The 24,153-nt window shown below is 48.6% G+C and overlaps 1 protein-coding gene across 1 annotated transcript; it reads right to left on the bottom strand.

Annotated features, from left to right (window-relative positions):
* Positions 1-3,256: 3,256 nt before the first annotated feature.
* On the bottom strand, positions 3,257-21,252 carry PPP5C (protein phosphatase 5 catalytic subunit). The gene is made up of 13 exons (XM_026715497.2): positions 20,985-21,252; positions 16,349-16,590; positions 14,656-14,803; positions 13,227-13,348; positions 12,071-12,136; positions 10,381-10,479; positions 9,438-9,543; positions 8,777-8,919; positions 8,542-8,629; positions 7,989-8,029; positions 5,927-6,105; positions 5,081-5,162; positions 3,257-3,719 (listed from the first exon to the last, which is right to left on the bottom strand). Exons 1-13 carry the CDS (start codon positions 21,121-21,123, stop codon positions 3,657-3,659), a joined length of 1,518 nt encoding a protein of 505 aa, XP_026571282.1. The 5' UTR covers positions 21,124-21,252; the 3' UTR covers positions 3,257-3,656.
* Between the last annotated feature and the right edge of the window lie 2,901 nt (positions 21,253-24,153).

The following is a 24,153-nucleotide window of genomic DNA, read 5'->3' as shown; positions in this document are numbered from 1 at the left end:
TAAGAATATGCCATGAAATTGCAAATGTGACAGATTAAAGTATAATGAACACGAAGATATGAGAACTATTTAAAATAAAAAGAAATAAGAAAGGTATAGAAAACATATAAAATAAATTTGCAGAATATAAGAATTTTTGAGAAAATCTATAGAAAATATGAAATGATATATGAAATCGAATGTGAAAGATGAGTATGTAACCAATATTTGTATGGAAATGTGAAAACTTGGGACCGTGCTGTTCACTAAGAGACGTTTTTGAAATGTAAAAAAATAAAAAACTTTTTACAAAAAAAAAAACGCCCAAAGGAATAAACCTAAGTACGAATACAGGAAATAGGTATGAATAATTGGGGACAATAACCAGTCCTCGTTTAGTGACTGCTCACAGCCGCAACAGTGATGAAAAAAAGTAACTTTTGTGACCAATCCTTAGAACCTTTCAGGGCCTGTAAAGTGAAGGAAGGCTGAAATCGGATCATCAAATGCAGTCCCATTGCACCTACCAATGGATTTGCTTAACGACCTGGTCCCTGGTCTCAATTACGGCCAGTAAATGAGGACCTAGGCTGAACTACATCAAAGGAGCTTTTATTTTGGGGTTGGGCAAGGTGGCAAGGAAGTGCCTTGCTTTGACCAGAAGGTGGCAGTGTTTCCACCAGCTCTTTCCATTCCCACCATTGGCAGCCTCGATGCTCCGCCCAGAACTTTCCACCAATCAACAGGAAGCCTGATTTGACATGCTCCACGAAGAATTCTGGGAACTGTAGTTGAACTTGCATGCCGGCTAGAAATTCCGTTATAGGACGTAGCTTAGAAATAAACAATGGTCTAAGACTGGAGTCACATAGAATGCAAACCACAGCATGCTCAACCAGGGCTTGGTATATAAAGTATAATGAGATGGACTCAGAACATGTGAAGTTGCAAACCACGGTTACATGTGAAGTTGCAAACCATGGTTACATGTGAAGTTGCAAACCATGGCTTAGAATACACAACTTGCTGATCAAGTCAAGCCAAAACTCTCTCTGGCTTAGGGAGCTGGCTCAAACCAATATTTCTCAACCTTGGCTGCTTGAAGAGGAGTGGACTTCAACTCCCAGAATCCCCCAGCCAGCCTGGGAGTTGAAGCCCACCCCTCTTCAAGCAGCCAAGGTTGAGCGACGTTCAAGAGGATTTAATCTTTTGGAAGGAAGAAAGCAAGGGGGACTCCAAGCTGGTCAATCTTTCAATAGTTATTTTATTTTAACATCTCTGGTTTAATTACAGACAGTAAAATAGCTCAGTAGGCAGGAGGGCGAGTGGCAAAGAAATCCTGCATGGATATAAAAACCCTCCAGAGTCGGCATGGAGAAAATAATAATAATAATAATCATAATACAACACCAAAGTGCTTTTCATCTATTCGCTTCTCTTCTCAGCCACAAAAGTAAAAATAAGCCGAAAGGAGCTGTTCCGGGGCAAGAGGGAGCGGGGAAGGGGCGTTGGGGGGGGCTTCATCCCCGTTCCCAGTTCTGTGACTCCACAGCCCCCCCCCAATGGGCCCCCCTCTTTTGTCACAGGCTTCGGAGGAAGAGAACTTGGAGAGAGGAAGGAAGGAAGGAAGGGGAAAAAGGGGGGAGGGAGGGAGGGAAAGAGAGAAGCAAGGAAAAAAAGAAGGGAGGAAAGAAGAAATAGAAGGAAGGAAAAAAAGGAGGGAGGGAAGGAAGGAAGGAAAGAAGGAAAAGACGCAAGGAAGAAAGGAAGAAAGAAGGAAGGGGGAAGAAAGAAACAGGTTGGCGGAAAGGAAAGGAACAGGAGAAAAGGAACGGAGGAAAGAAGGAAAAGAAAAAGGAAGGAAGGCAAAAAAAGAAAGAAAAGGGTTGGTGGAAAGGAAGGAAGGAAGGAAGGAAAGAAGCAAGGAAAGAAGGAAAAGGAAGGAAGGAAGGAAGGAAGGAAAGAAGGAAAAGGGACGAAGGAGGAAGGAAGGAAGGAAGGAAGGAAGGAAGGAAGGAAGGAAGGAAGGAAGGAAGGAAGGAAGGAAGGAAGGAAGGAAGGAAGGAAGGGGGAAGGGAAGGAAGGAAGGAAGGAAGGAAAAGGAAGGGGGGAAGGAAAGGAAGGAAGGAAGGAAGGAAAAGGAAGGAAGGAAGGAAGGAAGGAAGGAAGGAAGGAAGGAAGGAAGGAAGGAATACAGGTCACCGTCTACCAGGCGGGCAGATGGCTTTGTCTCCACTGCCGCCTGGGGGGGTGAAGAGAAGGAGATTTGTGTCTCTATGGGGTCCCTGTTGTGTGTTGTGGTGTCTCTATTCTTCCCTCTCTCCAAAGGAACAAAAGTCGCCCTGACACCCCCAGGAGAGGCCGACTCCAAACCCTCCACGGAGGTGGGGCACAAGGGAGCCCTCTAGGACTTGGGAACCCTCCCGGGGCGTGGGTGGGGGGCTAAGTGGGGTGACCCTGGATTGACCAGCATGGCAATCGAAGGTGGGGGTCTCCCTTGAGGAGAGAGGTGGAGCCAGACCTGCATTGGGTGAAGATCTGAGGGGGGACCGGTTGGTTTTCTGGGGGGGAGAAGCAAAGTGAGATTTTGGGGGGTGGGTCTCTTCCTTCCTCTCTGCCAAGATGGATCAGTCAACCGTGGGGACCTTAAGATGGGTGGACTACAACTCCCAGGATTCCCCAGCCAGCAACCTGGGAGTTGAAACCCACCTGTCTCAAAAGTCCACGCGGATGACACTGATCCATGACAGGAAAAAAAAAAAAATGAATGTGTGGGTGGTTTTGGGTGGGTGGGCAGGTGAGAGAGCGGGCCTTTTCCTTCACCCTACACCAGGGGTCTCCAAACCTTGGTTAGCTTTAAAGGCGGGGGGACTTCAACTCCCAGAATTCCCTCCTCCGGTCGCATCCGCTCAGGAACTCTGGGAGTTGAAGTCCACCAGGTTGGAGACCCTTAACTTCCATGTTCCTCTTCGGAACGTGCCCCCCGTACACACACGCCCCCCGGTCCTCTTTGGAACGTATTCGCTGGATTTCGGCCCCGACGGACGCAGGGGCTCCTCGGCAGAGGAATGGAAGGCGGGGGAGGGGGGGAGAGGGAGACTTTTGGGGAGGGACACAGGCCCATAAAAGTAAGCCCACCTACCCTCTTCTCCCTCCCCTCCAGGTCTCCTTTCTCGGCTGGGAAAGGAAGGTGTTGAGGACAATGGGAAGGAAAAGGAAAAGAAAAAAATACAAGGACCTAGGGAATAAATACAGTCTTCCAAAATATATAATTTGGTTTTGTTTTTTTAAAACGTTTTGTTTCTTAAACGCTCCGACCGCTGTTCCCCCGCCCCCCGCCCCCGCCACAGGTGAAGCACTCCAGGTGAGCGAGTGCAAGGAAAAGGCCACCTGGGGTCCTTTACCTGGCTCTTTGAGAAAAGGGACTCGCCTCCCCTCAACCCTGCCACAGAATATTTTTCGGCGTGGCCGTCCGTCCCTTGGCTGCCCCACCCCTCCGCGCCTGGCCGCGGCACAGTCCTGCTCCGTGGTGAAGGCTGATGTTGGGAGAAACGATAAAAAAAAAAGGAAAATAAAAAAATAAGAAAACTCTGAAATCGCGGCCGCTGCCCGGTGAGTGGACCTCCAGGTGGTCTTGGGAGGGGCGGGGGAGGCGGTCAGCAGAGGCCGAAGGCGGCTTATAGCATCCCCAGCTGCAGCAGCGAGTTGGCGTAAACCATGGGCTTAATGTTTGGATGAGGCTGAGGGAGGAAGGAGGGAAGGAAGAAGGAATAGAGAAGGAAGGAAAGAGGAACAGAGAAGGAAGGAAGAATAGAGAAGGAAGGAGGAACAGTAAAGAAGGAAGAATAGAGAAGGAAGAATAAAGAAGGAAAAATGAAAGGAGGAAGAATAGAGAAGGAAGGAAGAAGAAAGAAGAAAGGAAGGAAGGAAGGAAGAATAGAGAAGGAAGGAGGAACAAAAGGAAGGAAGGAGGAAGAGAAAAAGAAGGAAGAATAGAGAAGGAAGGAAGAATAAAGGAAAAATGAAAGGAGGGAAGAATAGAGAAGGAAGGAAGAAGAAAGAAGAAAGAAAGGAAGAATAGAGAAGGAAGGAGAAACAAAAGGAAGGAAGGAGGAAGAGAAAAAGAAGGAAGAATAGAGAAGGAAGAATAAAGAAGGAAAAATGAAAGGAGGGAAGAATAGAGAAGGAAGGAAGAAGAAAGAAGAAAGGAAGGAAGGAAGAATAGAGAAGGAAGGAGGAACAAAAGGAAGGAAGGAAGAAGAGAAAAAGAAGGAAGAATAGAGAAGGAAGGAAGAAGAAAGAAGAAAGGAAGGAAGGAAGGAAGAATAGAGAAGGAAGGAGGAACAAAAGGAAGGAAGGAGGAAGAGAAAAAGAAGGAAGAATAGAGAAGGAAGGAAGAATAAAGGAAAAGTGAAAGGAAGGAAGAATAGAGAAGGAGGAATTGAAAGGGAAGGGAGGAAAGAAGGAGGAGAAATTAGAAAAAGAAGGATGGAGAAATAGAGGAAAAAGAAAAGAAGGAACAGAGAGAAAAGAAAGGCAGAATACAGAAGGCAGGGAGGGAGGGAGGAAGAAGCAAAGGAAGGATGGAGAAAGAGAAAAAAAGGAAAGAACAGAGAAAAGAAAGGCAGAATAGAGAAGGGAGGAAGGGAGGGAGAAAAGGAAGAGGAACCAGGAAAGAAAGGATGGAGGAATAGAGAAAAAAGGAAGGAAGGAAGGAAAGAAAAAGGAGTGGAAGGAAAAAAAGAGGAAGCAGGGAAGGAAGGATGGAGGAATAGAGAAAAAGGAAGGAAGGAAGGAAGAAAAAAAAGGAGTGGAGGGAAAGGAGGAGGAAGCAGGGAAGGAAGGATGGAGGAACGGAGAAAAAGGAACAGAGGGAGAAGGAAGGGAAAGAACAGGAAAGGAGGGAAGAATGGAAGGAAGAATTCGAGAGAAAAGGAAAGAAAAGCAGAGAAGGGAAAGAAGGGAGGGAGGAAGGAAAAAAAGAAAGAGAAGTCAGTGAATTCAACCACCTTCTCCTCCCGGGTGCCTCACCCAGATGCCCGAGCCCAGGGCAGCCCCCTCTCCCCCGAGAGCGCCAGCCCCCCCGGAAGCCGGGACTCACCACTGCTGTGAACTGGTGGAACTCCGGCTGGAGGTCCGAGCCTTGCAAGTGGATGTAGGCTCCCTTGTTGCCCATCTGGTCACTGGCGACAGAGGGGGGGGGAGGGGAGGGGGGAGAAGAGGGTGGGCCGGCTGTCCTCAGGAGGAGCCCGGGAAGCGGCTGTCTCTCCCCCCCCCCTCCCCCAACAGCATGTGGGCAACGTCCGTTAAGCACGAAAAAAAAAACGGTCGCAAGCCCCTATCTCCGGGGCCGCGGTAACTCCGAATGGCCGCGAAATGAACCGTCGTAAGGTGAGGACTGCCTGGACGTGCTGAGGGGGGGGGTTTCCTCTCCCCCAGGGAAGGACATCCTGCTAATCTGCATTTTTCCCCCTTTTTGGGGGCAAAAGGTTCCACCCTGAACAATCTCCGGGGCAAACTAGTGGCGGTATTGTACCGGGTTGGCCGAGCTGGTAGCGCCAATGAGCGGTTCTCTCCAAACCGTTCGGCTATTGGGTTCACCTGCCTGCCCGAGCTCCCATACTCACCTGCAGGTTCCGCTTTCGAAGCGCAGCTGCTTTGCGCGGCACAGCTCGGTGCCACGTGGCAGCTGCTGAAGCGACAGGAAGAGGGCTGGCAGGAGGTAAGTTGGGACACCTCTGCCGCCGGCGCCAAGTGTGTGTTGGGCGGGCATGCGCCCCCCCAAAACGTGTGCACCACGCGCCAAGCCACGCCCACCAAACTGAATTTGCAAAAATGACAACTGTGAGTTGGGGAAGGGGTTTCCCAAATTCCTACCCGCTTTCAGGGTATCCATTTAAGGGGGGGAGGGTCTGTCCCACCACAATCCCCCCACTCCCCGACTCACCAGTAGTTGGGGGCCGAGAAAACGGTGACGCACTTCCCGTCGTGAGCCACCTCGTATCCTTCCGGCTTCACCTCGTGGCTTCGAATGATGTAGTCTAGGTGGTTGCTTTCCAGGAAACCCTTCGTGACGTCGGGACCGAACTGGCAGCTCACGCCTCGCTTACTGACCGACCGGCCGTTCTGAAAGAGAGACAAGGAACGAGGGGTCAACCTGTCCGGTGAACGAGAGCGAGCTGTAAACAACCAAATCGGGCTACATCCGATTTTTTTTAGTAAACTTAATTAATCTTTTATAACTTTAAAAAACAAAAAACAAGAAAAAGTAAAAGTAAAAGTATCTTAGATTTGACAAATTGTGACATCTTCTTATACGATTATTTTGTGTATTATTTACAAATATATACAATTTATGCAAATATAAACATTTAACTTATATATTACTTATCATTGATTCATCATCCATTTAACTATCTTTGTTCGATCCAGTCATACCATTTTCCCCAAATTTTATAGTGTTCGATTCAAATCCAATTTTTAATTGGGCTTTTTTCCCCCCCTTGTTCTGCAGGCGGCTCCTCGACTTACAACTCGCTCGTTTAGCGACCGAAGTCACAAGGGCGTTGAAAGGAGGGACGCACCGCCGTTTTTCACACTTATTGCATCCCGGCGGTCATATGATCAAAATTATTTTAGGATGATGGCAAAGCCCGATTCAGTTAATTGTGAGATACGTCTAATGGCCAGATGGACTCATTTAATGTCACTAGCAAATAAAGGCTGTAAAGTTGGGTCGGCCACACGGGCGACTCGATTTGATAGCTGTCGTGAGTTATGACCGCGATAGGCAGGCTCCGTTATGGTCATAAGCCGAGGACTCTATCTCCATCACGAGTATCTTACTTACCCCTCTACAATGGTGGACAAAGTTCCTGGAGGTGGAAGGATGGGAATTATCTCCTCTTAAAATGTGTGTGTGTGTGTGTGTGTGTGTGTGTGTGTGTGTGTGTGTGTGTAGGATCTCTTACCAGCAGGGTGTTGGCTTCCTCCGCTCCCTATGGTAGCCCGCAGCCTTATGAACCATCCCCACCAACCAGAACTATTTCCTTTGTGCACATTTAATTAGTTCATTAAGGCCAGCTGAAAAATTAATTACACTAATCAATTAATGCCAGCTGAAGAAAGAACCACGCCCAGCCTCGCAGAATCAGCTGATTCAAAGACCAGGCTGTAGGAGGAGTGGTACAACTTGTGGGTGGAGTTAAAAGAGGCATCAGCCTAGAACAGTGACGAAGAACCTTTTTCGTGTGGGGTGCCGAAAGCGTGCGTGTGCCGGCACTCACAGTGCAATGCGTCACCCCCGTGTGTGCGCACACAACACCCCGCCTTACCTGCACTGCGCATGCACGCGCCTCCCGGGTGATTTTTCGGCTTGTTTGAGGCCGTTTTTGCCCTCTCGGAGGCTTGAGGAAAGCCTCCGCGGCCTCGAGAGGCTGAAAAATGGGCCTTCCGGAAATACCGAAAGTGCCTGTTTTCAGCCAGCGGAGGGGCCTCTGGAACCCGGGGGAGGCTATTTTCACCCTCCCGGGGCCTCTACAGCCTTTGGAGGCCGAAAAATGGGCCCGTTTTGGCACTTGTAGAAGCTTGTAGTGGCTTCCCTCAAGTCTCCGGGAGGACAAAAACAGCCCGAAAATCAATTGGGAGGCATGCGCGGTGCAGGTAAGTTTGGCCGGGACTTGCGTGCATGCACAAATGGCTCTGCGTGGCCCCTGTGGCACACTTGTCATAGGTTCACCCTCACGGGCCTAGAATCCCTACGTAGCCAGGTTGGACTAACTCCAACCTCCTTTGATTGTCGTTGAGCTTATCTAACTCCAAGCAGGCGAAACCGTTAGCGGAGAGATTCCTGCGCATCGGCTCGAAGCAATAGATTAACTGGACTTCCACGCGTGGCCTTTCGTGCCTAATGCAGGTGCGCAACCCCGTGCCATGATTTTAGGGGTGAGGTGGGGCTCAGATAACGCCAAGAGCTGAACGGGGAGTTGAAGTGACAAAGCCGGACTCACCTGGGGTTGGGGATCTGACCACAACAGGTCACACATGGGACCTGCCCAAGAGAAGACGTCGAGCGAAGAGAACAAGGAAAGCCAAAAAAAACAAACAAACAACCAACAACAACACACAAAATGAAAGATTAGTAGGAGCATTCTTGACAAGACCAAAACATTTTGCTAAACCTCCCTTGGGTTTTGCTCATTCTACCAAGAATCCAGGTCTTCACCAGCAGCCTCAACGTGCAGGTATCTTGAGATACTTCGATCTAGCTAAGCTTCTGCTAATAGGAAGAGGAGGAGGCCCAAAACACAGGAGGTCATGGATATGGACCCACAAACACCACCTGTGATAACGTATAAAGGCTTCCTCACTTCCAGAGATCATGGACACAACCATCACCCATGATGGACATGCAACATGGGACGTGAGGTCCAAAGGGGCTGGAAGGTGGTGGGCTGGGGGAACGTTGACCAAATGGGAGTCCCACCTGAGCGGGAAGCACCTTATCCAGCTAGATCCCTGAGCCTATCGTACGTCTTCTTCCCCACCAGGTCTTCTGCTCACCTGAGTCGGGAGGTTGGCGATTCCTCTCAATCTTCCTGATATCGTCTAACATGACACCATCTTCACTGAAGAGTCCACCATGCATTATCTGGTGGGGGGAGAAGGGAGAAGAGAGGTCAGAGATGGGGGGCCACCAGCCAACGTATCAGCCGGGCTTTCATCACGTGGTTGTGACGGCCACCTTGGCTTCTTCTGCCAAACCCAGGTCAGCCAGCCAACCCCACGGCCCCCTTACCAACACTTTCCCATTGATGCACTGCACCAGGGGCAACCACTCGAAGACTTCGCTGAAGAGCTCAAACATCTGAGCTGTGTACTTGGCTTTGACCTCGCCTTCGAACCCGTAGATCTGGTTCATGTTGTCCGTTTCGTGATTCCCTGAAGGAGGAGAGGAATCGGGCACAAGCAGAAGTGGGCGGCTGCTGGTTCGCAACGGTTCGACTGAACCGGTAGCTAAGATCCTGTGCAGTTCGGCGAACCAGCAAATCCCACCGCTGGCTGACCCGGCCCCTGTTCGTTTTATGGCCCATTTTGGGGTGGTTTTGGGGGCCTGAAAACTGGCCAGAAAATGGCCCCAAAATGCCTCCTCCCCCCCAAAAAAACAGGCCGAAAACTGGGCAGGGGCAGGACCAGCCAGTGGTGAGATTAACCAGCTGAATCCTACCTCTGGCTTTGAGGTGAGTGGCCGGGAGGCGGGGCTGGGTGTGATGAGTGACATCTTCCACCCAGTCACATGACCAACCAGCCACGCCCACCCAGCCAGAGAACCGGCTGTTCGGTCAGGCCAGTCCCAGCACCACCACGGGGCACGAGTGGTAGAAAATGAGCCCGGAGCTGCTAGGGAGGGGCCAGCCCCCCCTCCTGCCCCTCCTTTCCCTGGGGAATCTGAGGCTGACCTCGGAGTAAGTGGAAATGGTCGGGATATAGCAGCTTGAAACCGAAGAGGGTGAGTATCACCTCCACCGAGAAGGAACCGCGGTCCACAAAATCCCCGTTGAACAGCTGGGTGGGGAGGTTTGTTCAAGGAAATAACAAGGGAAATGCAAAACTTCCTTCCTTTCCTTTCCTCGTCCCCTTCCCTCCCTTATATTTCCTTCACTCCCTCCTCCCTTTTCCTTCTCCTTCCTTCCTTCCCTTCTCCCCTTCCTTTTTCCTTTCCTTCCTTCCCTTCTCCCCTTCCTTCCTTTCCTCCTTTCCTTCCTTCCCTTCTCCCCCTCCTTCCTTTTTCCTTTCCTTCCTTCCCTCCTTTCCTTTCTTCCTTTCCTTCCTTCCCTTCTCCCCTTCCTTCCTTTCCTCCTTTCCTTCCTTCCTCCTTTCCTTCCTTCCTTCCCTTCTCCCTTTCCTTCCTTCCTTCCTTCCTTTTTCCTTTCTTTCCTTCCTTTCCTCCTTTCCTTCCTTCCCTTCTCCCTTCCTTCCCTTTTTCCTCTTTACTTCCTTTCCTTCCTTCCCTCCTTTCCTTCCTTCCTTCCCTTCCTTCCTTTTTCCTTTCTTTCTTCCTTTCCTCCTTTCCTTCCTTCCCTCCTTTCCTTCCTTCCTTCCCTTCCTTCCTTTTTTCCTTTCTTTCCTTCCTTTCCCCCTTCCCTTCCTTCCCTTCTCCCCTTCCTTCCTTTCCCCCTTCCCTTCCTTCCCTTCTCCCTTCCTTCCTTCCTTCCTTCCTTCCTTCCTTCCTTCCTTCCTTCCTTCCTTCCTTCCTTTCCTCCTTTCCTTCCTTCCCTTCTCCCCTTCCTTCCCTTCCCTTTCCCAGAAGCTCCACAGCCACCTTTCTCTCCAAGAACCCGCAGGTCCCCAGACCCTCCAGCCACCCCAACGAGCCCCACTCCCCACCCCCCAAAATGATACGTATGGATTATCTTCGGAGGGCAGCCCGTTCAGCTCAAATATATTCAGGAGGTCGTAGTATTGTCCGTGGGTGTCTCCACAGATGGTAATTTTATCCGTCTGGATGAAAGAAGAAGGAAGAAGACAGGGAGTCACCAGAGGTCATAAAGATGAGTCAGATAAGAGCCTGTTTTGTTTAGTTTTTAATCACTAGGATAATTTTTTTCACCTCTTCTGGTTTGACTTAAAGAGACTTGGCAACCTGGGGGGAAAAAACCTCTCCTGCTTCCAGGAAGACATCAAAGGCTCTGCTCTGCTTCATCGGGCAAAAATGACCCCAATTGCAGGCAGATAAGACAGCCAGGGAATTGGGAGAAGCCCAGGGGAGGCTCACCTGTATCACCTGAGCCAGGCCCAGCAGGTGCACCTGTGTGTGGCGGTGACACAAATCCACCTGTCTTAATTACAGGGTCCCGTCACCAGCCCTCTCCCCCAGCTCCAAAGGTTATGGAGTTCCTTGGAGGTGGGGCAGGGGGGAGAGGTTTATTTCTGGTTAGCGCTGGGAAAGGGAAGACCCCTGGTGGGAGGGGCCCGCGGGACAGGTACGCAACTTCAAAGGAAGCAGGTAGAATTGGGAGGTACCAGCGGAGATAACTGGTGGGATAACGGGAGGTGCCATCAAGGAGCAAGTTGGTGGAAGGTCAAAAATCATTTAAGAGGGATTGAAGAATGAAGCATTCTCCCCGATTAGAAGATGGGTGGACTTCAACTCCCAGAATTCCCCAGTGAAGTTGGAGTCCACCCATCTTCAGTTTCAATAGCATACTGGCTGGGGAATTCTGGGGGTTGAAGTCCATATTTCTTAAGGTTTATTAGCATGGAGGCCAGGGAATTCTGGGAACTGAAGTCCATATTTCTTAGAAGTTTATTAGCATACAGGCCAGGGAATTCTGGGAACTGAAGTTCATATTTCTTAGAAGTTTATTAGCATGCAGACCAGGGAATTCTGGGAACTGAAGTCCATATTTCTTAAGGTTTATTAGCATGCAGGCCAGGGAATTCTGGGAACTGAAGTCCATATTTCTTAAGGTTTATTAGCATGCAGGCAGGGAATTCTGGGAACTGAAGTCCATATTTCTTAGAAGTTTATTAGCATGCAGGCCAGGGAATTCTGGGAACTGAAGTCCATATTTCTTAAGGTTTATTAGCATGCAGGCCAGGGAATTCTGGAACTGAAGTCCATATTTCTTAGAAGTTTATTAGCATGCAGGCCAGGGAATTCTGGGAACTGAAGTCCATATTTCTTAGGTTTATTAGCATGCAGGCCAGGAATTCTGGGAACTGAAGTCCATATTTCTTAAGGTTTATTAGCATGCAGGCCAGGGAATTCTGGGAACTGAAGTCCATATTTCTTAGAAGTTTATTAGCATGCAGGCCAGGGAATTCTGGGAATTGAAGTCCGTCCATCTTCAGCCTGGCAAGACGGAGAAACACTGGACTAAAGAGACTTCACATTCCAAGTTTTGGGAATAAGGAAGGAATCACGGATGCAACGTGCAATTATTTTCATTTTTCATCTTTCCTTTTTTGGCAATGTTTTGTTTCGTTGCTTCAACCCCGTGAGTGTCGCCCCGAGTTGCAACTGTGAAATGGGCAGGCTACGTTGGCGGACGCCATAGTAATAAGCAAACAGGTAGAAAGACGGCCTTACCTCTTTTAACGTGGTTTCTACAAGGGTAGGGAGTTTCGATAGCACCTCTTTCACCTGTACCAAAATCTGCAGGAAGGAAAAGAGGAGGGGCTGACAAGCAGGCAGGCAGGTAGCAAAGGGGAACGATATATCCTGGGCTGGAGAAGGAGCTCTTTTCCAAATGCAGGCTGTCCTCGACTTATGACCATTCATTTGAACAATGGTTCAAAGTGATAATGGCCTCAGAAGTTGTTCTGACCGTTGTCCCGAGACCGTAATTACGTACATGCTTAGTCCAAATAACTCGTTTTATTTCAACGCTGGGAATTATGTGCATTCCCAACCTGTAATGAGTCCCAAACAATTCCCTGAGATAAGCACCCACCTTTCTCTCCTTTGAATGGCTGCCAAGAACTAAAGTGCCAAATTAACTGTAAAAACCCAACCAAAGTACCAAGTCCACACAGAGCTTCAAGGATTAATCGTAACAGAGCGAACAACATTGCTTCCTGCAAAGGTTTCTCTATCTTTGCCTGTCCTTTATACCTTAGGGAAGGGGCAATCACCTCCAAGCCTTACTCTCGAGTCGCCCCTTTTGTCTCAGCTGCTCTTGCCTTCTGGCAGCTCTGTGCATGCGTGCACTGGGAACAGGCTCCCCTGGGTCCTCTGCCTCGCTGCTGCCAGAGTCCAGAGGCTCCGGAGTCAGCACCCGACTCCCCGATGGTTCTGGCTCCATCTCTACATCGGACGCAAGACCCTCGTCTGAGTCCTCCCCAGACTCCCGGAGGGTCCCTGTTCTTCCCCCCTGTCCAATTCCGCTGCCGTCTGCACCGGCTGCCGGCGAACCACAACAGAAGTAGTGATTTTACGATCCGTCCTTCCACCCACCCCCGTTAACGATTATCGCACCACCCCCTCCGCTGCAATTTACAGAATTGCCATTTTAATTTGCATCGGCAACAGGTTGCAGTCACTTGCAGTTTGCAAGTGGCAGCCTTCCCAGCTGGACCCTGTTTAATAGCGATTTGTTTAACGACCCTGGGAAAAAAAGGTTGCAAAAATCCAGTCATGGGATCACTCCTTTCCTGACTGCAACGACCGAGGAAGGACCTTGGGGTCCCAGCTGAGGTTGTAAGGCAAGGACTACCTGTAGAAGGGAGGGGGGAGGGGCAGCTACCTGATATGCACACTTCCGGTGCAGCTTCTTCTGCTCCTTGTACCACTGCATCAGTTCCTTCATGAAGTCCAAGGTCACCTTCCCGTTCTCCAGTTTCGGCCCGCTGTACTCGTCTTCGATGGCTGAAGGGGGTGGGAGAAGGACTCAGGTGAGCAAAGCAGCCGTCAAGGAAAGGCTGGGAGAAGCCGGGCGCTTCCAGGGGTCTCCTTCTGTCACCAGGTGGAGAATCAGGTTGGACTTTCTAGCAAAAGTTGGTGCTGCTCCCTTTATTTTCCATTTTGGCAGGTACGATTTAATGCAGGCGGTCTCAGACCTTGGCAAATGATGGCCCGTGGACTTCAACTCCCAGAATCCCCCCAGCCAGCAGGCAACTTTGAAGACTGGTGGACTTCAACTCCCAGAGGTTTTCTCAGCCATCAAGCAACGTTTTAAGAGTTGTGGATTTCAACTCCCAGAATTCCCTAGCCAGCACGCTATTTGAAATGGAAGATGAGCGGACTTCAACTTTGCTGGGGAATTCTCCCAGACTTGGAGAGTTGGGAGTCCACAAGTCGTAAAAGTGGCCGAGGTTGGTAACACCCGTATTTACGCCCCAATTCAATATGGCTGGGCCAGTGGCCTTCAGAGTCAGGCCACCAGCTCTTCTTTGCCGGTCTCGCTTAGGATTCCGCTCCTGTCCCTCCCCTTTTCACTCTCAGGACGGGTGGGCACAACCTTGTGACTGGTCGCCTGAGAAGTCTTTGAAAAAAGGCAGGAGTAGGCTCCTGGACCAGGGACCTGTTCTAACCCAGGCTTCCTGAGACCGTAATTAAGCCCACGCTTAGCCCAAACAACTCGTTTTATTTCAACTCTGGGAATTATTTTCATTCCCAGCCGGTAATGAGTCCCAAACAATTCCCTGAGATAAGTACCCACCTTTATCTCCCTTTGAATTGCTGCCAACAACTAAAGTGCCAAATGAACTGTAAAAAACCAACCAAAGTACAAAGTCCACACAAGCTTCAAGGTTTAATCCGAACAGAGCAAACGTTGCTTCCTGCAAGGGCTCCCGTCCCCTTGCTCCTCCTTTATGTCTTATGGGAAAGCCAATCACCTCCTAGCCTTATTCCTGAGTTGCCCCCCTTTTGTCTCAGCTGCTCTTGCCTTCTGCCAGCTCTGCACACACGCGCGCTGGGAACAGGCTCCCCTGGGTCCTCTGCCTCACTGCTGCCGGACTCCGGAGGCTCCGAAGGCAGCACCCCACTCCCAGATGGTCCTGGCTCCATCTCTGTATTGGATGCAGATCCCTCATTCAAGTCCTCCCCAGACTCCCGGACTGGTTCCCGTTCTTCCCCACTGTCCGATTCCGCTGCCGTTGAACCACAACAGGACCCCACTAAGTTCCCCCAAAACACCACCACCACCCCCCATCTCTCCTGCCCCGACTCACTCATATTCTCAATGTCCAGGGAGTCGACCACCGACCGCTTGTGCTCGTCGCTGGCGATGGCGCGCTCAAAGGCTTTCTGCTTCACAATCTTGTTGCATTCCTGATACTTCATCTTGGCATCTTTATCGTTCGGCTTCACCTTGACCACCTGGGGCGGGCAGGGGAGGAAAGGTAGAGGAAGGGGAGGCCCGGATCAGTGCCGCACCTCCGATCAATCTTTTGGCTTGGTCTGGGCGGCTGCCAGGGAAGAGGGAACGGGTCTTGGGCCATACCAAAAATACAGGATGTAGTGTCAACTCATAAAATATTTCTCTGCTCTTTGTAGAGTTGCCAGCAGAAAGGGAGGGGGAGCAGCGTAGCCACTTGGAAAGCGAAACTGCATTACACAAATGTTTTTCAAAGATATTAACTAGGTGACTGAAGTTTCTGCTGTCCAAAATTCTAACTGGAGAGCATGATTGATGCCTCTTGGCTATGGATGTGTCTCGTTGGAGAATATGACTTATGACACACCCAGGGGGTGGGGTGGGGTGGGGGAAAACCAGGGTCAAGGGGGGCAATGAATGATGTGTCTCAGAGTCGGCTGCACCCAGGCAGTGCACGACATGTTAACTCCCAATAAATCCTTTTGAAGTTTTGGAAGTTTGGCTCGAGACTCAGAATTTAATTGGGGGGGTCACTGCCGGAATCCTGACATGTAATTTATGTACATAAATAACAGTCCTCAATGTACATTGGTTCATTTAGTGATGGTCCCAAGTTATAACGGCACTGAAAAAAAGGACCCTTTTCCACACTTATGACCGCTGCAGCAGGCCCATGGTCATCTGATCAAAATTCAAAGGCTTGGCAACTGGCTCATATTTATGACGGTCGCAGTGTCCAGGAGGTCATGTGATCCCCTTTAGTGACCTTCTGACAAGGCAACGGGGAAGCCAGATTCACTTAACAACCATGTGACTGACTTAACAACTGCAATGATTCACTTAATAACCGTGGCACAAGCAAAGTCAACAGGGAAGCCAGATTCACTCAACAATTGTGTTACTCACTTAACAACTTAACAAAGCCAGATTCATTTAACAACTACGGCTGGAAAGGTAAAATGGTAGCAAAACTCACTTAACAACGGTCTTATTTAGCAACATCAATGTTGGGTTCCATTGTGGTCTCAAGTCAAGGACTAGGTGTGATGTTAAAAAGTTTCCAACCTTGTGGGGCTGCGTATGTCAACTAAAAAAATACTCCTTTGGTCTTTTTAGTTGCCAGCAGAAAGGGAGAGGGGGAAAGCAGTACATTCCTTAAGTGTTTCAGATAATCACCCTGGCAGCCGAAGCTGTTGGCATGCAAGATTATTACTAGAGAGCACGATTGATGACTCTTGGCTATGGATGTGTCCCATTGGAGAATATACATCCAGGGGGTGGGGGAAGACCAGGGTCTAGGGGGAAATGAATGATGTGTCAGTCAGCTTCAATCAAGAAACGCCGACATATCAACTCCTAATCAATCAATCTTTTTTACTCTGAGAGATGCGGCAAGAGACTTGTGATTTGAATGGGGGTGTATTTGTTGGAGCCCTGACCGTATTACTAGCTCTCCAGGGCCGCCTGCAGCCCACGGACCACGGATGGCGTAACGCCTGCTCCCACCCCTTCTCGGACCCTCCCCCTCCCCGGTTTCTCCCCCTTACCGTCTCGTAATCCCGTAAAGCTGCCTTGAACTTCCCCAAGGCCATGTTGCTGGTCGCTCGGCGGTAGTAGCCCTTGATGTATTTCTTGTCCAGGTCGATGGACTTGGTGGCGTCGGCCAGGGCATAGCCATAGCACTCCGTCCGCAGGTAGGCCAAGCTGCGGTTGGCATAGTAGATGGCATTGGTGGGGTTGAGCTCAATGGCCTCGGTGTAATATTTGACGGCGTTCTCATAGTCCTTCGCTGGGGGGAAGAAAGGAAGGAAGAAGGCATGAAAAGAGCAGCATGATGTATCTATCCATCCAACCATCCCTCCATCCCTCTACGTACATACGTACATATATTTCTATCTGTTCCTCTGTCTCTATTTCTCACCTGTCATCTATCCTATCCTATCCATCTACATCAGGGGCCTCCAAACTTGGCAACTTTAAGACTTGTGGACTTCAACTCCCAGAATTCCTCAGCCAGCAAAGCATAGCCCACAAATCTTAAATCTATGCTGGCTGGAGAATTCTGGGAGTTGAAAACTCCCCTGCGCTCTCTCCCTATCCTATCCTATCCTATCCTATCCTATCCTATCCTATCCTATCTAGTTTGCTTTCATTTTATATACCGCTACTAGTGGCTTCCCCTGTAAGTGTTGGTGGAAGAAGTGGCTCCATGACCGGTTATTTACTGTTCGCTTGTTAAAATGAGGGAAAACTCTATTCCCTCCTAGCACTGAAGGTGCTACCTAGCTGGGCAATGAAATGTCTGTAAGGAAACAAGCAGGCTCAGAGTGTCACAAGGTTCCACAGTCCTCCTCCTCCTCCTCCTCCACTCCCTTCTAACACTGAAGAGATGATTTGTAGCTCAGGGTTGAAATGAGGGGTCCTTGGTGCTCTCTGACCTTGGGGGTTTTCTTGCAGACGTTTCATGACCCAACTAGGGAACATCATCAGTGCCCGAAGACAAGCAATCAAAGAATAAAGAACAACTTAATCAAGGAACCGCTAACATACCAATATTGGCAGAACAAGCCATAAACAGCAATCCCTTCTCACATTGTTGATGTTATCTAGTTGGGTCATGAAACGTCTGCAAAAAAACCCCCCATCAATCTCAGACACGACCAAGAACCTCACAGTCCTCCTCCTCTCCACAAACCTCACTCTCTACTACCACTGATGGCATTACCTAGTTGGGTCATGAAACGTCTGCAAGAAAGTCACCAAGCTCTGAGGACTCCAGGGACCCCACAAACTTTGCCATATTGGTAATTCTCACCCTAGAAGCCAAATTTCAGCTAATGGAACACTACGTCTACCCAGGGTTGGCCAAGGAGCTAACTGTCTTTCTAGAATGTTTTCGATCTTGTGGGTTTTGTCCTGAACTCTCATCTCCAAATCCCCCAGCATCAAGGGCATCAGGAAGGGAAAAAAAAGAATAAGGCAGCACACTGTTGTAGAGACAAAGTTCCTGTGTTACACAACAAGCATCCATGAAAGCCAGAATGAAATAGAAACTAAGAGGATATATATATATTTTTTAAAAAACCTCCCCCTTCAGGGCATAAGCCACCCCTGGCATGGGTTAAAAGCCAGCTACTCTCCGGCAGTCCGAACTGTTTAATAACCCACTTCATCGAAACACAACCCTGGGGGCAAAAATTAAGCACTAGGCCAGCAAGAAAGCAGATTAATCCACCATCAGAAATGAAATTTGCAAGGGAAACAATTGGAAATCTGAGGACAAGGGTCCCTGTGAGCCTACGCGGGGGAAATCACTTCCTGCTGAATCCCCAAAAGGCAAAAGAAGTAGAATTCAATTGCTACTTTCTTATTCTGCAGGCAACTATTTCCAATTCGTGGAAGAAAAGAGACCTGTGGTTCTGTCTCCCTGTAGGTGGATGACTCTGTTTCAGCCAGCCTACCAACCAAGCAACCTGCTCTACAAATTTACAGCGGGCCTGGCTCGCTGTCCATTCACAAAGCTTCCACGAATTGCTGATTATAACAGATTTAAGGATTTAATTCTCCAGGTGGATCACTGCCCTCTAAAAAGATGACTCTAGTGAGCATCCAGAACAACTAGCCGTAGTGTGAGGGCTCCGGGTTGCCTTGCTCGCATGCATTCAACAGAGGTAATGATTATAAGATTATTATTTTGCCTTTATTATGAGTAACTCAAGGCAGTACTTAATACTCCTTCCTCTTCCTATTTTCCCCATAGCAACAACCCTGGGAGGTTGGTTAGGCCCAAAGTCACCCAGCCAGCTTTTATGCTTAAGGCTGGACTAGAACTCACCGTCTCCTGGTGATTGGTCCAAAGTCACCCAACTAACTTTCTGGCCTAAGGCAGGACTAGAACTCACCGTCTCCTGGTGATTGGTCCAAAGTCACCCAACTAACTTTCTGGCCTAAGGCTGGACTAGAACTCACCGTCTCCTGGTGATTGGTCTAAAGTCACCCAACTAACTTTCTGGCCTAAGGCAGGACTAGAACTCACCGTCTCCTGGTGATTGGTCCAAAGTCACCCAACTAACTTTCTGGCCTAAGGCTGGACTAGAACTCACCGTCTCCTGGTGATTGGTCCAAAGTCACCCAACTAACTTTCTGGCCTAAGGCAGGACTAGAACTCACCGTCTCCTGGTGATTGGTCCAAAGTCACCCAACTAACTTTCTGGCCTAAGGCTGGACTAGAACTCCGTCTCCTGGTGATTGGTCCAAAGTCACCCAACTAACTTTCTGGCCTAAGGCAGGACTAGAACTCATCATCCCCTGGTGATTGGTCCAAAGTCACTCCTCACACCCTGGCAATTATCTTTTTGACCTGCTGCCGTCTGGACGGTGTTTTAGGTCAATAAAATCCCACACCACTAGACTAACAAATAGTTTCTTTCCCTGGGCCATCCGAACCGCAAATAAACGCGAAGTCGCTACCTTATTAAGATGTGAAAAGATGTGAAATCTCAATATCCCATTCAGATGTATAACAACATATTACAGTACAATCCATCTCTGGTGTATTATCCTTGGCAAAGTGTTACAGTGAGTGTTGGATGTATATTTCGTGTATATTCGTAGATATTGTACTCTCAAATTGCAAACGGAGACGTGGGTACTCCATTTTTCTTATCTTCATTTTTGGTTTTATTGTATTGCAAACAGCTGCTGGGGTGCATCCACAGTTTCGTTGTACTTGGACAATGACAATAAAGTTCTTCTAATTCTAATTCTAACTTGCTGGTCTAGATAACAGTTGTCGAAGGAAGGCAAGAATTTTCAGAAATTCTGGGAGTTGAAGTCCACAAGTCTTAAACTTGCCAAGTTTGGAGACCCTTGGCCTACAGCCATGCAAGGACTTGCTAAGTCCGTGCCATTTTAAGATGGGTGGACTTCAACTCCCAGAACACCATGCTGCTGGCTGGGGTATTCTGGGACTTGAAGTCCACCCATCTTAAAATGGCTAAGGTTGGGAACATGGTCTTAAATCGTGTTCAAGTCTGTAAAAACATCTCTTCTTCTACTGAGAGATTCTGCTGGCCAGGATGGAGCAGACCCAGGTCTTCTCATCGTCTCCTGGCCCAGAAAATTACCAAAACAGGGACAGGTTATTCTCCAAAGGAGAATAATTAAGGCTGCATGGAGGTAGGCCTAAGCCTTGCATGCCTGTTTCAGGTGAAGAACGGATAACAAACCGAGATACCAGCCAGCATCCCCTTGTCTTGAATGATAAAAGAGTTGGAAGGGATCTCGGAGGTCTTCTAGTCCAACCCCCTCTTATTTGTGCAGCCCCTCAAATATTGGAAGCTCACCCCTAGTCCCTCTCCTCCTTCCGACGGTCTTTGGCATCAGGTCTGTGCCTGCCAATGCTCCCAACCCCGGAGTTGAATGAAGTGGCTCCTTTGATAGAGAAGACCTTTCCCCACTGGATTCCACCCATCATCCACAGCCAAGTCAAAGTCCTTGTATAGGAGCAGCAAGGCCCCGGGCTCCCCCGCAAAAGAAGTTCAAGATTCGCTGAGCTTTCCATGCTGGTCTCCAAGGTCCAGGAAAGGTCCTCTGTCCAGAGCTCGGCCTCTCCAACCCCACCCTCGTTAAGACCCCCCACTCCCATCGGTCGCTTTTGCTGTGGAAGATGGGTGCCGTAGTCCATGCTGCCCCAGGAATGGAGGACAGTTGGACAACGTTTTATGGTTTTAAATGTTTGTTTTATATTTTGTAAGCCGCCTCGGATCCACCACGCTGGGTGAATTGGCAGCAGTATCAATCCAATAAATAATAATAACTAATACTAATTAATAACTAATAATAACTAATACTAATGCCCATCAGACACAACGGCTTAAAAAAAAATAGGACGGGTCAACACTCTCAGCCCAAGGAAGATCACCCTGGACTACAAAACCCATCACTCACACACCCTCGGCCGGCAGGGGATGATGGGGCCTGGAGTCCACCCAGCCCACGAGGAATGACTAATTCTCCCTAGCCTGCCAATGCTCCTTTGGCCCCGCCCCGCAGGAGGCTCCACCCCCTCCTGAGGCTGGTCCCGCCCCGCAGGCTCCACCCTCCCACAGGCTCCGCCCCCTGATTCCTCCCACTCCTCCCACCGCCTCCTCCTCCCTCCCTCCCTCCCTCCTTCCCGGCTACCTTTGAAGTAATCGTTCGCCTGCGTCTTGAGGGCTTCGGCTCGCTCCAGCGCCCCCGGCTCCCCTTCCTGCGGCGGCCGCCCGGCGTTGCCTCCTCCTCCGCCCCCGTTGCCGTTCTCCGCCCGTTCTCCCTCCGCCATCGCCGCCGGGCCGTAAAGCGAGGCGCCCTGACAACCAGCCACGGGGAAGGGGGGGGCTGAAAGGGGAGGGGAGAGAGAGAAACCCAGCAGCCGTCAAGCCTGCCCGTCGCAAACCGCCGCTTAGCAAGAAAAGCGCGGGGAGGCGGAGCCTGCGGCGGAGACGTCAGCGGTGGGGCGGAGCGCAGAAGCGCCGCGAGGACCCGCTTAGGCGGGGGCGGCGGGGGAGGCGGAGCTGGAAAAAGGAGGAGCTGCGCCTCGCCATAGAGAACACCGTTCCTCCCTCTTGTGAGCTAGAGCGCCGTTTAAAAGGCATCGGGATAGAGCGATCGTTTTAGGACAGAGAGGGGGCGTTTCCAGGAGCCCGGATTGGCTGCCTCAGAGCTAGAAGCGGATGCGATTGGCTCATCTGAAATCCTCAAGAACTGGCCAAAGTGGGGGGCGGGACCTCCTCCTGAGGGTGGGCGTGGCTTGCAATGTTGGGCTAACGGATGTCAAAGGGGAAAGTAGCAATAAATATTAATTATAAGTTCAAGGATTGCTAGCATCACCTGCAGCCAACGTTTCCCTTCTCAGGCTGTTCTGTGTAGTAAATCCCCGAGAGTTAAGCCAGTTTAAGCCATGATTGGTTCACTAAACCACGATTGGCTGGCTAATATTTTTTTTTCCAAATTTTGTTCTTTACTAATTTAGTTGATTCTTTTTGTTAGTTTTTATTGTTTTTTTTTTATTTTTTTGTTTTAAATATGGTTTTACATTGTGTAAGCCGCCTTGAGTGGCCATGGGCAAATAGGCGGCAATATAAATTAAATAACTAAATGCATAAATATTGTTATGCTAAACATGCTAAGCCGTGAAAGCTTGGTTTACAAAAGGAAAGGAATGCATTTGTGCCGCTTTTTAAGGCAGTGTTTTTCAAACCTGGCCACTTGAAGATGAGTGGACTTCAACTCCCAGAAAAGGTTTTTTTTTCTTATCACAAAAACAAAAAATAAAACTATCTTTTCAGTTATAGAGTGTGTCGGCTGGGTATATACATCTTGTGCACATATTAATATTTGTATAGATTTCTTACTAAGTTTACATTCATATTATAGCCTATTCGGTATATCATTATGTATCACTATAATAATACCATTTAATTTCTTACTTTATTTTCCAACCATTGATAAAATAAATCCCAAATCATATAAATATGTCCTCTTAATTGTCGACGTTAATCTACTCATTTCTGCACATTCCAATATTTTCTTAATCACCTCCTCCTCCACCGACATCTTTTCATTTTTCCAATTTTGAGCAAATACAATTCCAGCTAGTCCACTCATCTTCATAGCCAAGTTTGAAAAACACTGCTTTAGACACACACATCAATTCTCTGTCCTTGCTGCTTTCTCTTCATTCTACATTTTTTCATTGGTTACTTTTAATATTTCTCCAGATTGGGCCATAAACAAAATGGTGATAATTTCTTGGGTCATATCCAAACATTCTGTTGCATGTAAAAGACTAAGTTGGTTGGATCTGTTAGTTCACACTTGAATTCTTCATTAGCTGCAGCTGGGAAAACAGGATTTTAAAAGGGCGTTTGCGAACAGAACCTTGCTGGAAGCAAAGCATGAATTATCTTTGTCAAGTCCTATCTGGGTTCTGGTGTCCTCCCAAATGTGTGTTTTGTTATCTTTTGAAGTCTTCAATTCCTTATCCTGCCCTGTCTCGTTAATTGCTACAGAGAGGTTTGTGTTGGTTTTTATTTATAATTTAGATGTACTTTGGGTTCAGACTGAATTTCTTCCCTTTAAAAACTGTTCTTGGGAGTGTTTTTTTCTCCAGCCGATGATAACTGAACGTTGAGGGCCACGTTGGAGGAATTAAAGGGGCTTGACATACTTTTGTGACTTTGTTGCTGTTGTGCCATGCCTCTTTGGGTCAACACATGATGACCGTTATTCAGAAGTGATGTTGAACAACTTTCAGGGGACAGAACTCAGAACTATTTATCAATTGGACAGTTCACATAGGAGTTATGGGGGCAGAGAAAGGTAGCTATCTTCCGTGTCTGTGGGGGGAAGGAAATACTGATGTTTATTTCAGTACTGAACGAACTTCACTCCCACTACAGCTGGTCCTCGACTTACAACAGCTTGTTTTAGTGTCCATTCAAAGTTACATCACTGAAAAATGTGACTTACGACCGTTTTCCAGTTATGACATCTGCAGTATCCCCATGGTCACGTGATCAAAATTCAGAGGTCTGGCAACTGGCTCATATTTATGACGGTGATCCCTTTTGCCGACCTTCTCACAAGCAAAGACAAGAGGGAAGCCAGATTGGTTTAACAACCAGGTTACTAACTTATCAACGGCAGTGATTCATTTAACGAATGTGGCAAGAAAAGTCATAAGGCAAGGCAAAGCTCTCTCTCCTAACAACAGGAAATTCAGACTCATTTGTGATTGTTAATTTTCTCTGAAGAGATGACATTAAATTGCTTGCACTTTTGATTTGCTACCACTGGGTGGGAATAAAACTCCATTTTTAAAAAAAGCAGATTTGGCTGTTTCATTCCCTGGACATTTCAGCTTGCGATACTCGGCATGTGTTAGGTAGGGTAGAAATGATCCCCACCATCATCGTATCATGCACTGACGCGCAGATATTCCTGGTGACGCAGCTTCTGTGCTGTGATGACAAGACAGTTTCTGCAGAAAAGGTGCAGGATTCTGCCTCCTGTTCTTTGGGTCTGACTCCTTCCACCTCCACCGATCCATCCCTCTCGCTCAGACTAATCTGCATAGCGTTGCAGTCTGAAGTCGAAGCAAGGATTCAGCTGCTGTTGCACGCTTCTCTGCTCCATAAAAGTCTGAACATTTGAGGCTTTTTGTAGAAACTCAAACTGATGAAGAAAGTTGTCCAGGATTACCACATTTCCCTAAAAATAAGACCGGGTCTTATAGGATTTCTGCTCCAAAAGACACCTTAGGGGTTATTTTCCAGTTAAGGTCTTATTTTCAGGGAAATATGGCTCCAAA

Source organism: Pseudonaja textilis, chromosome 10 (genome assembly GCF_049901715.1).
Source record: "Pseudonaja textilis isolate UNSWEBS1 chromosome 10, rPseTex1.2, whole genome shotgun sequence".
NCBI lineage: Eukaryota > Metazoa > Chordata > Lepidosauria > Squamata > Elapidae > Pseudonaja > Pseudonaja textilis.
Note: the sequence above shows the minus strand (reverse complement) of the source record. Positions and strands in the feature narration are given on the sequence as shown.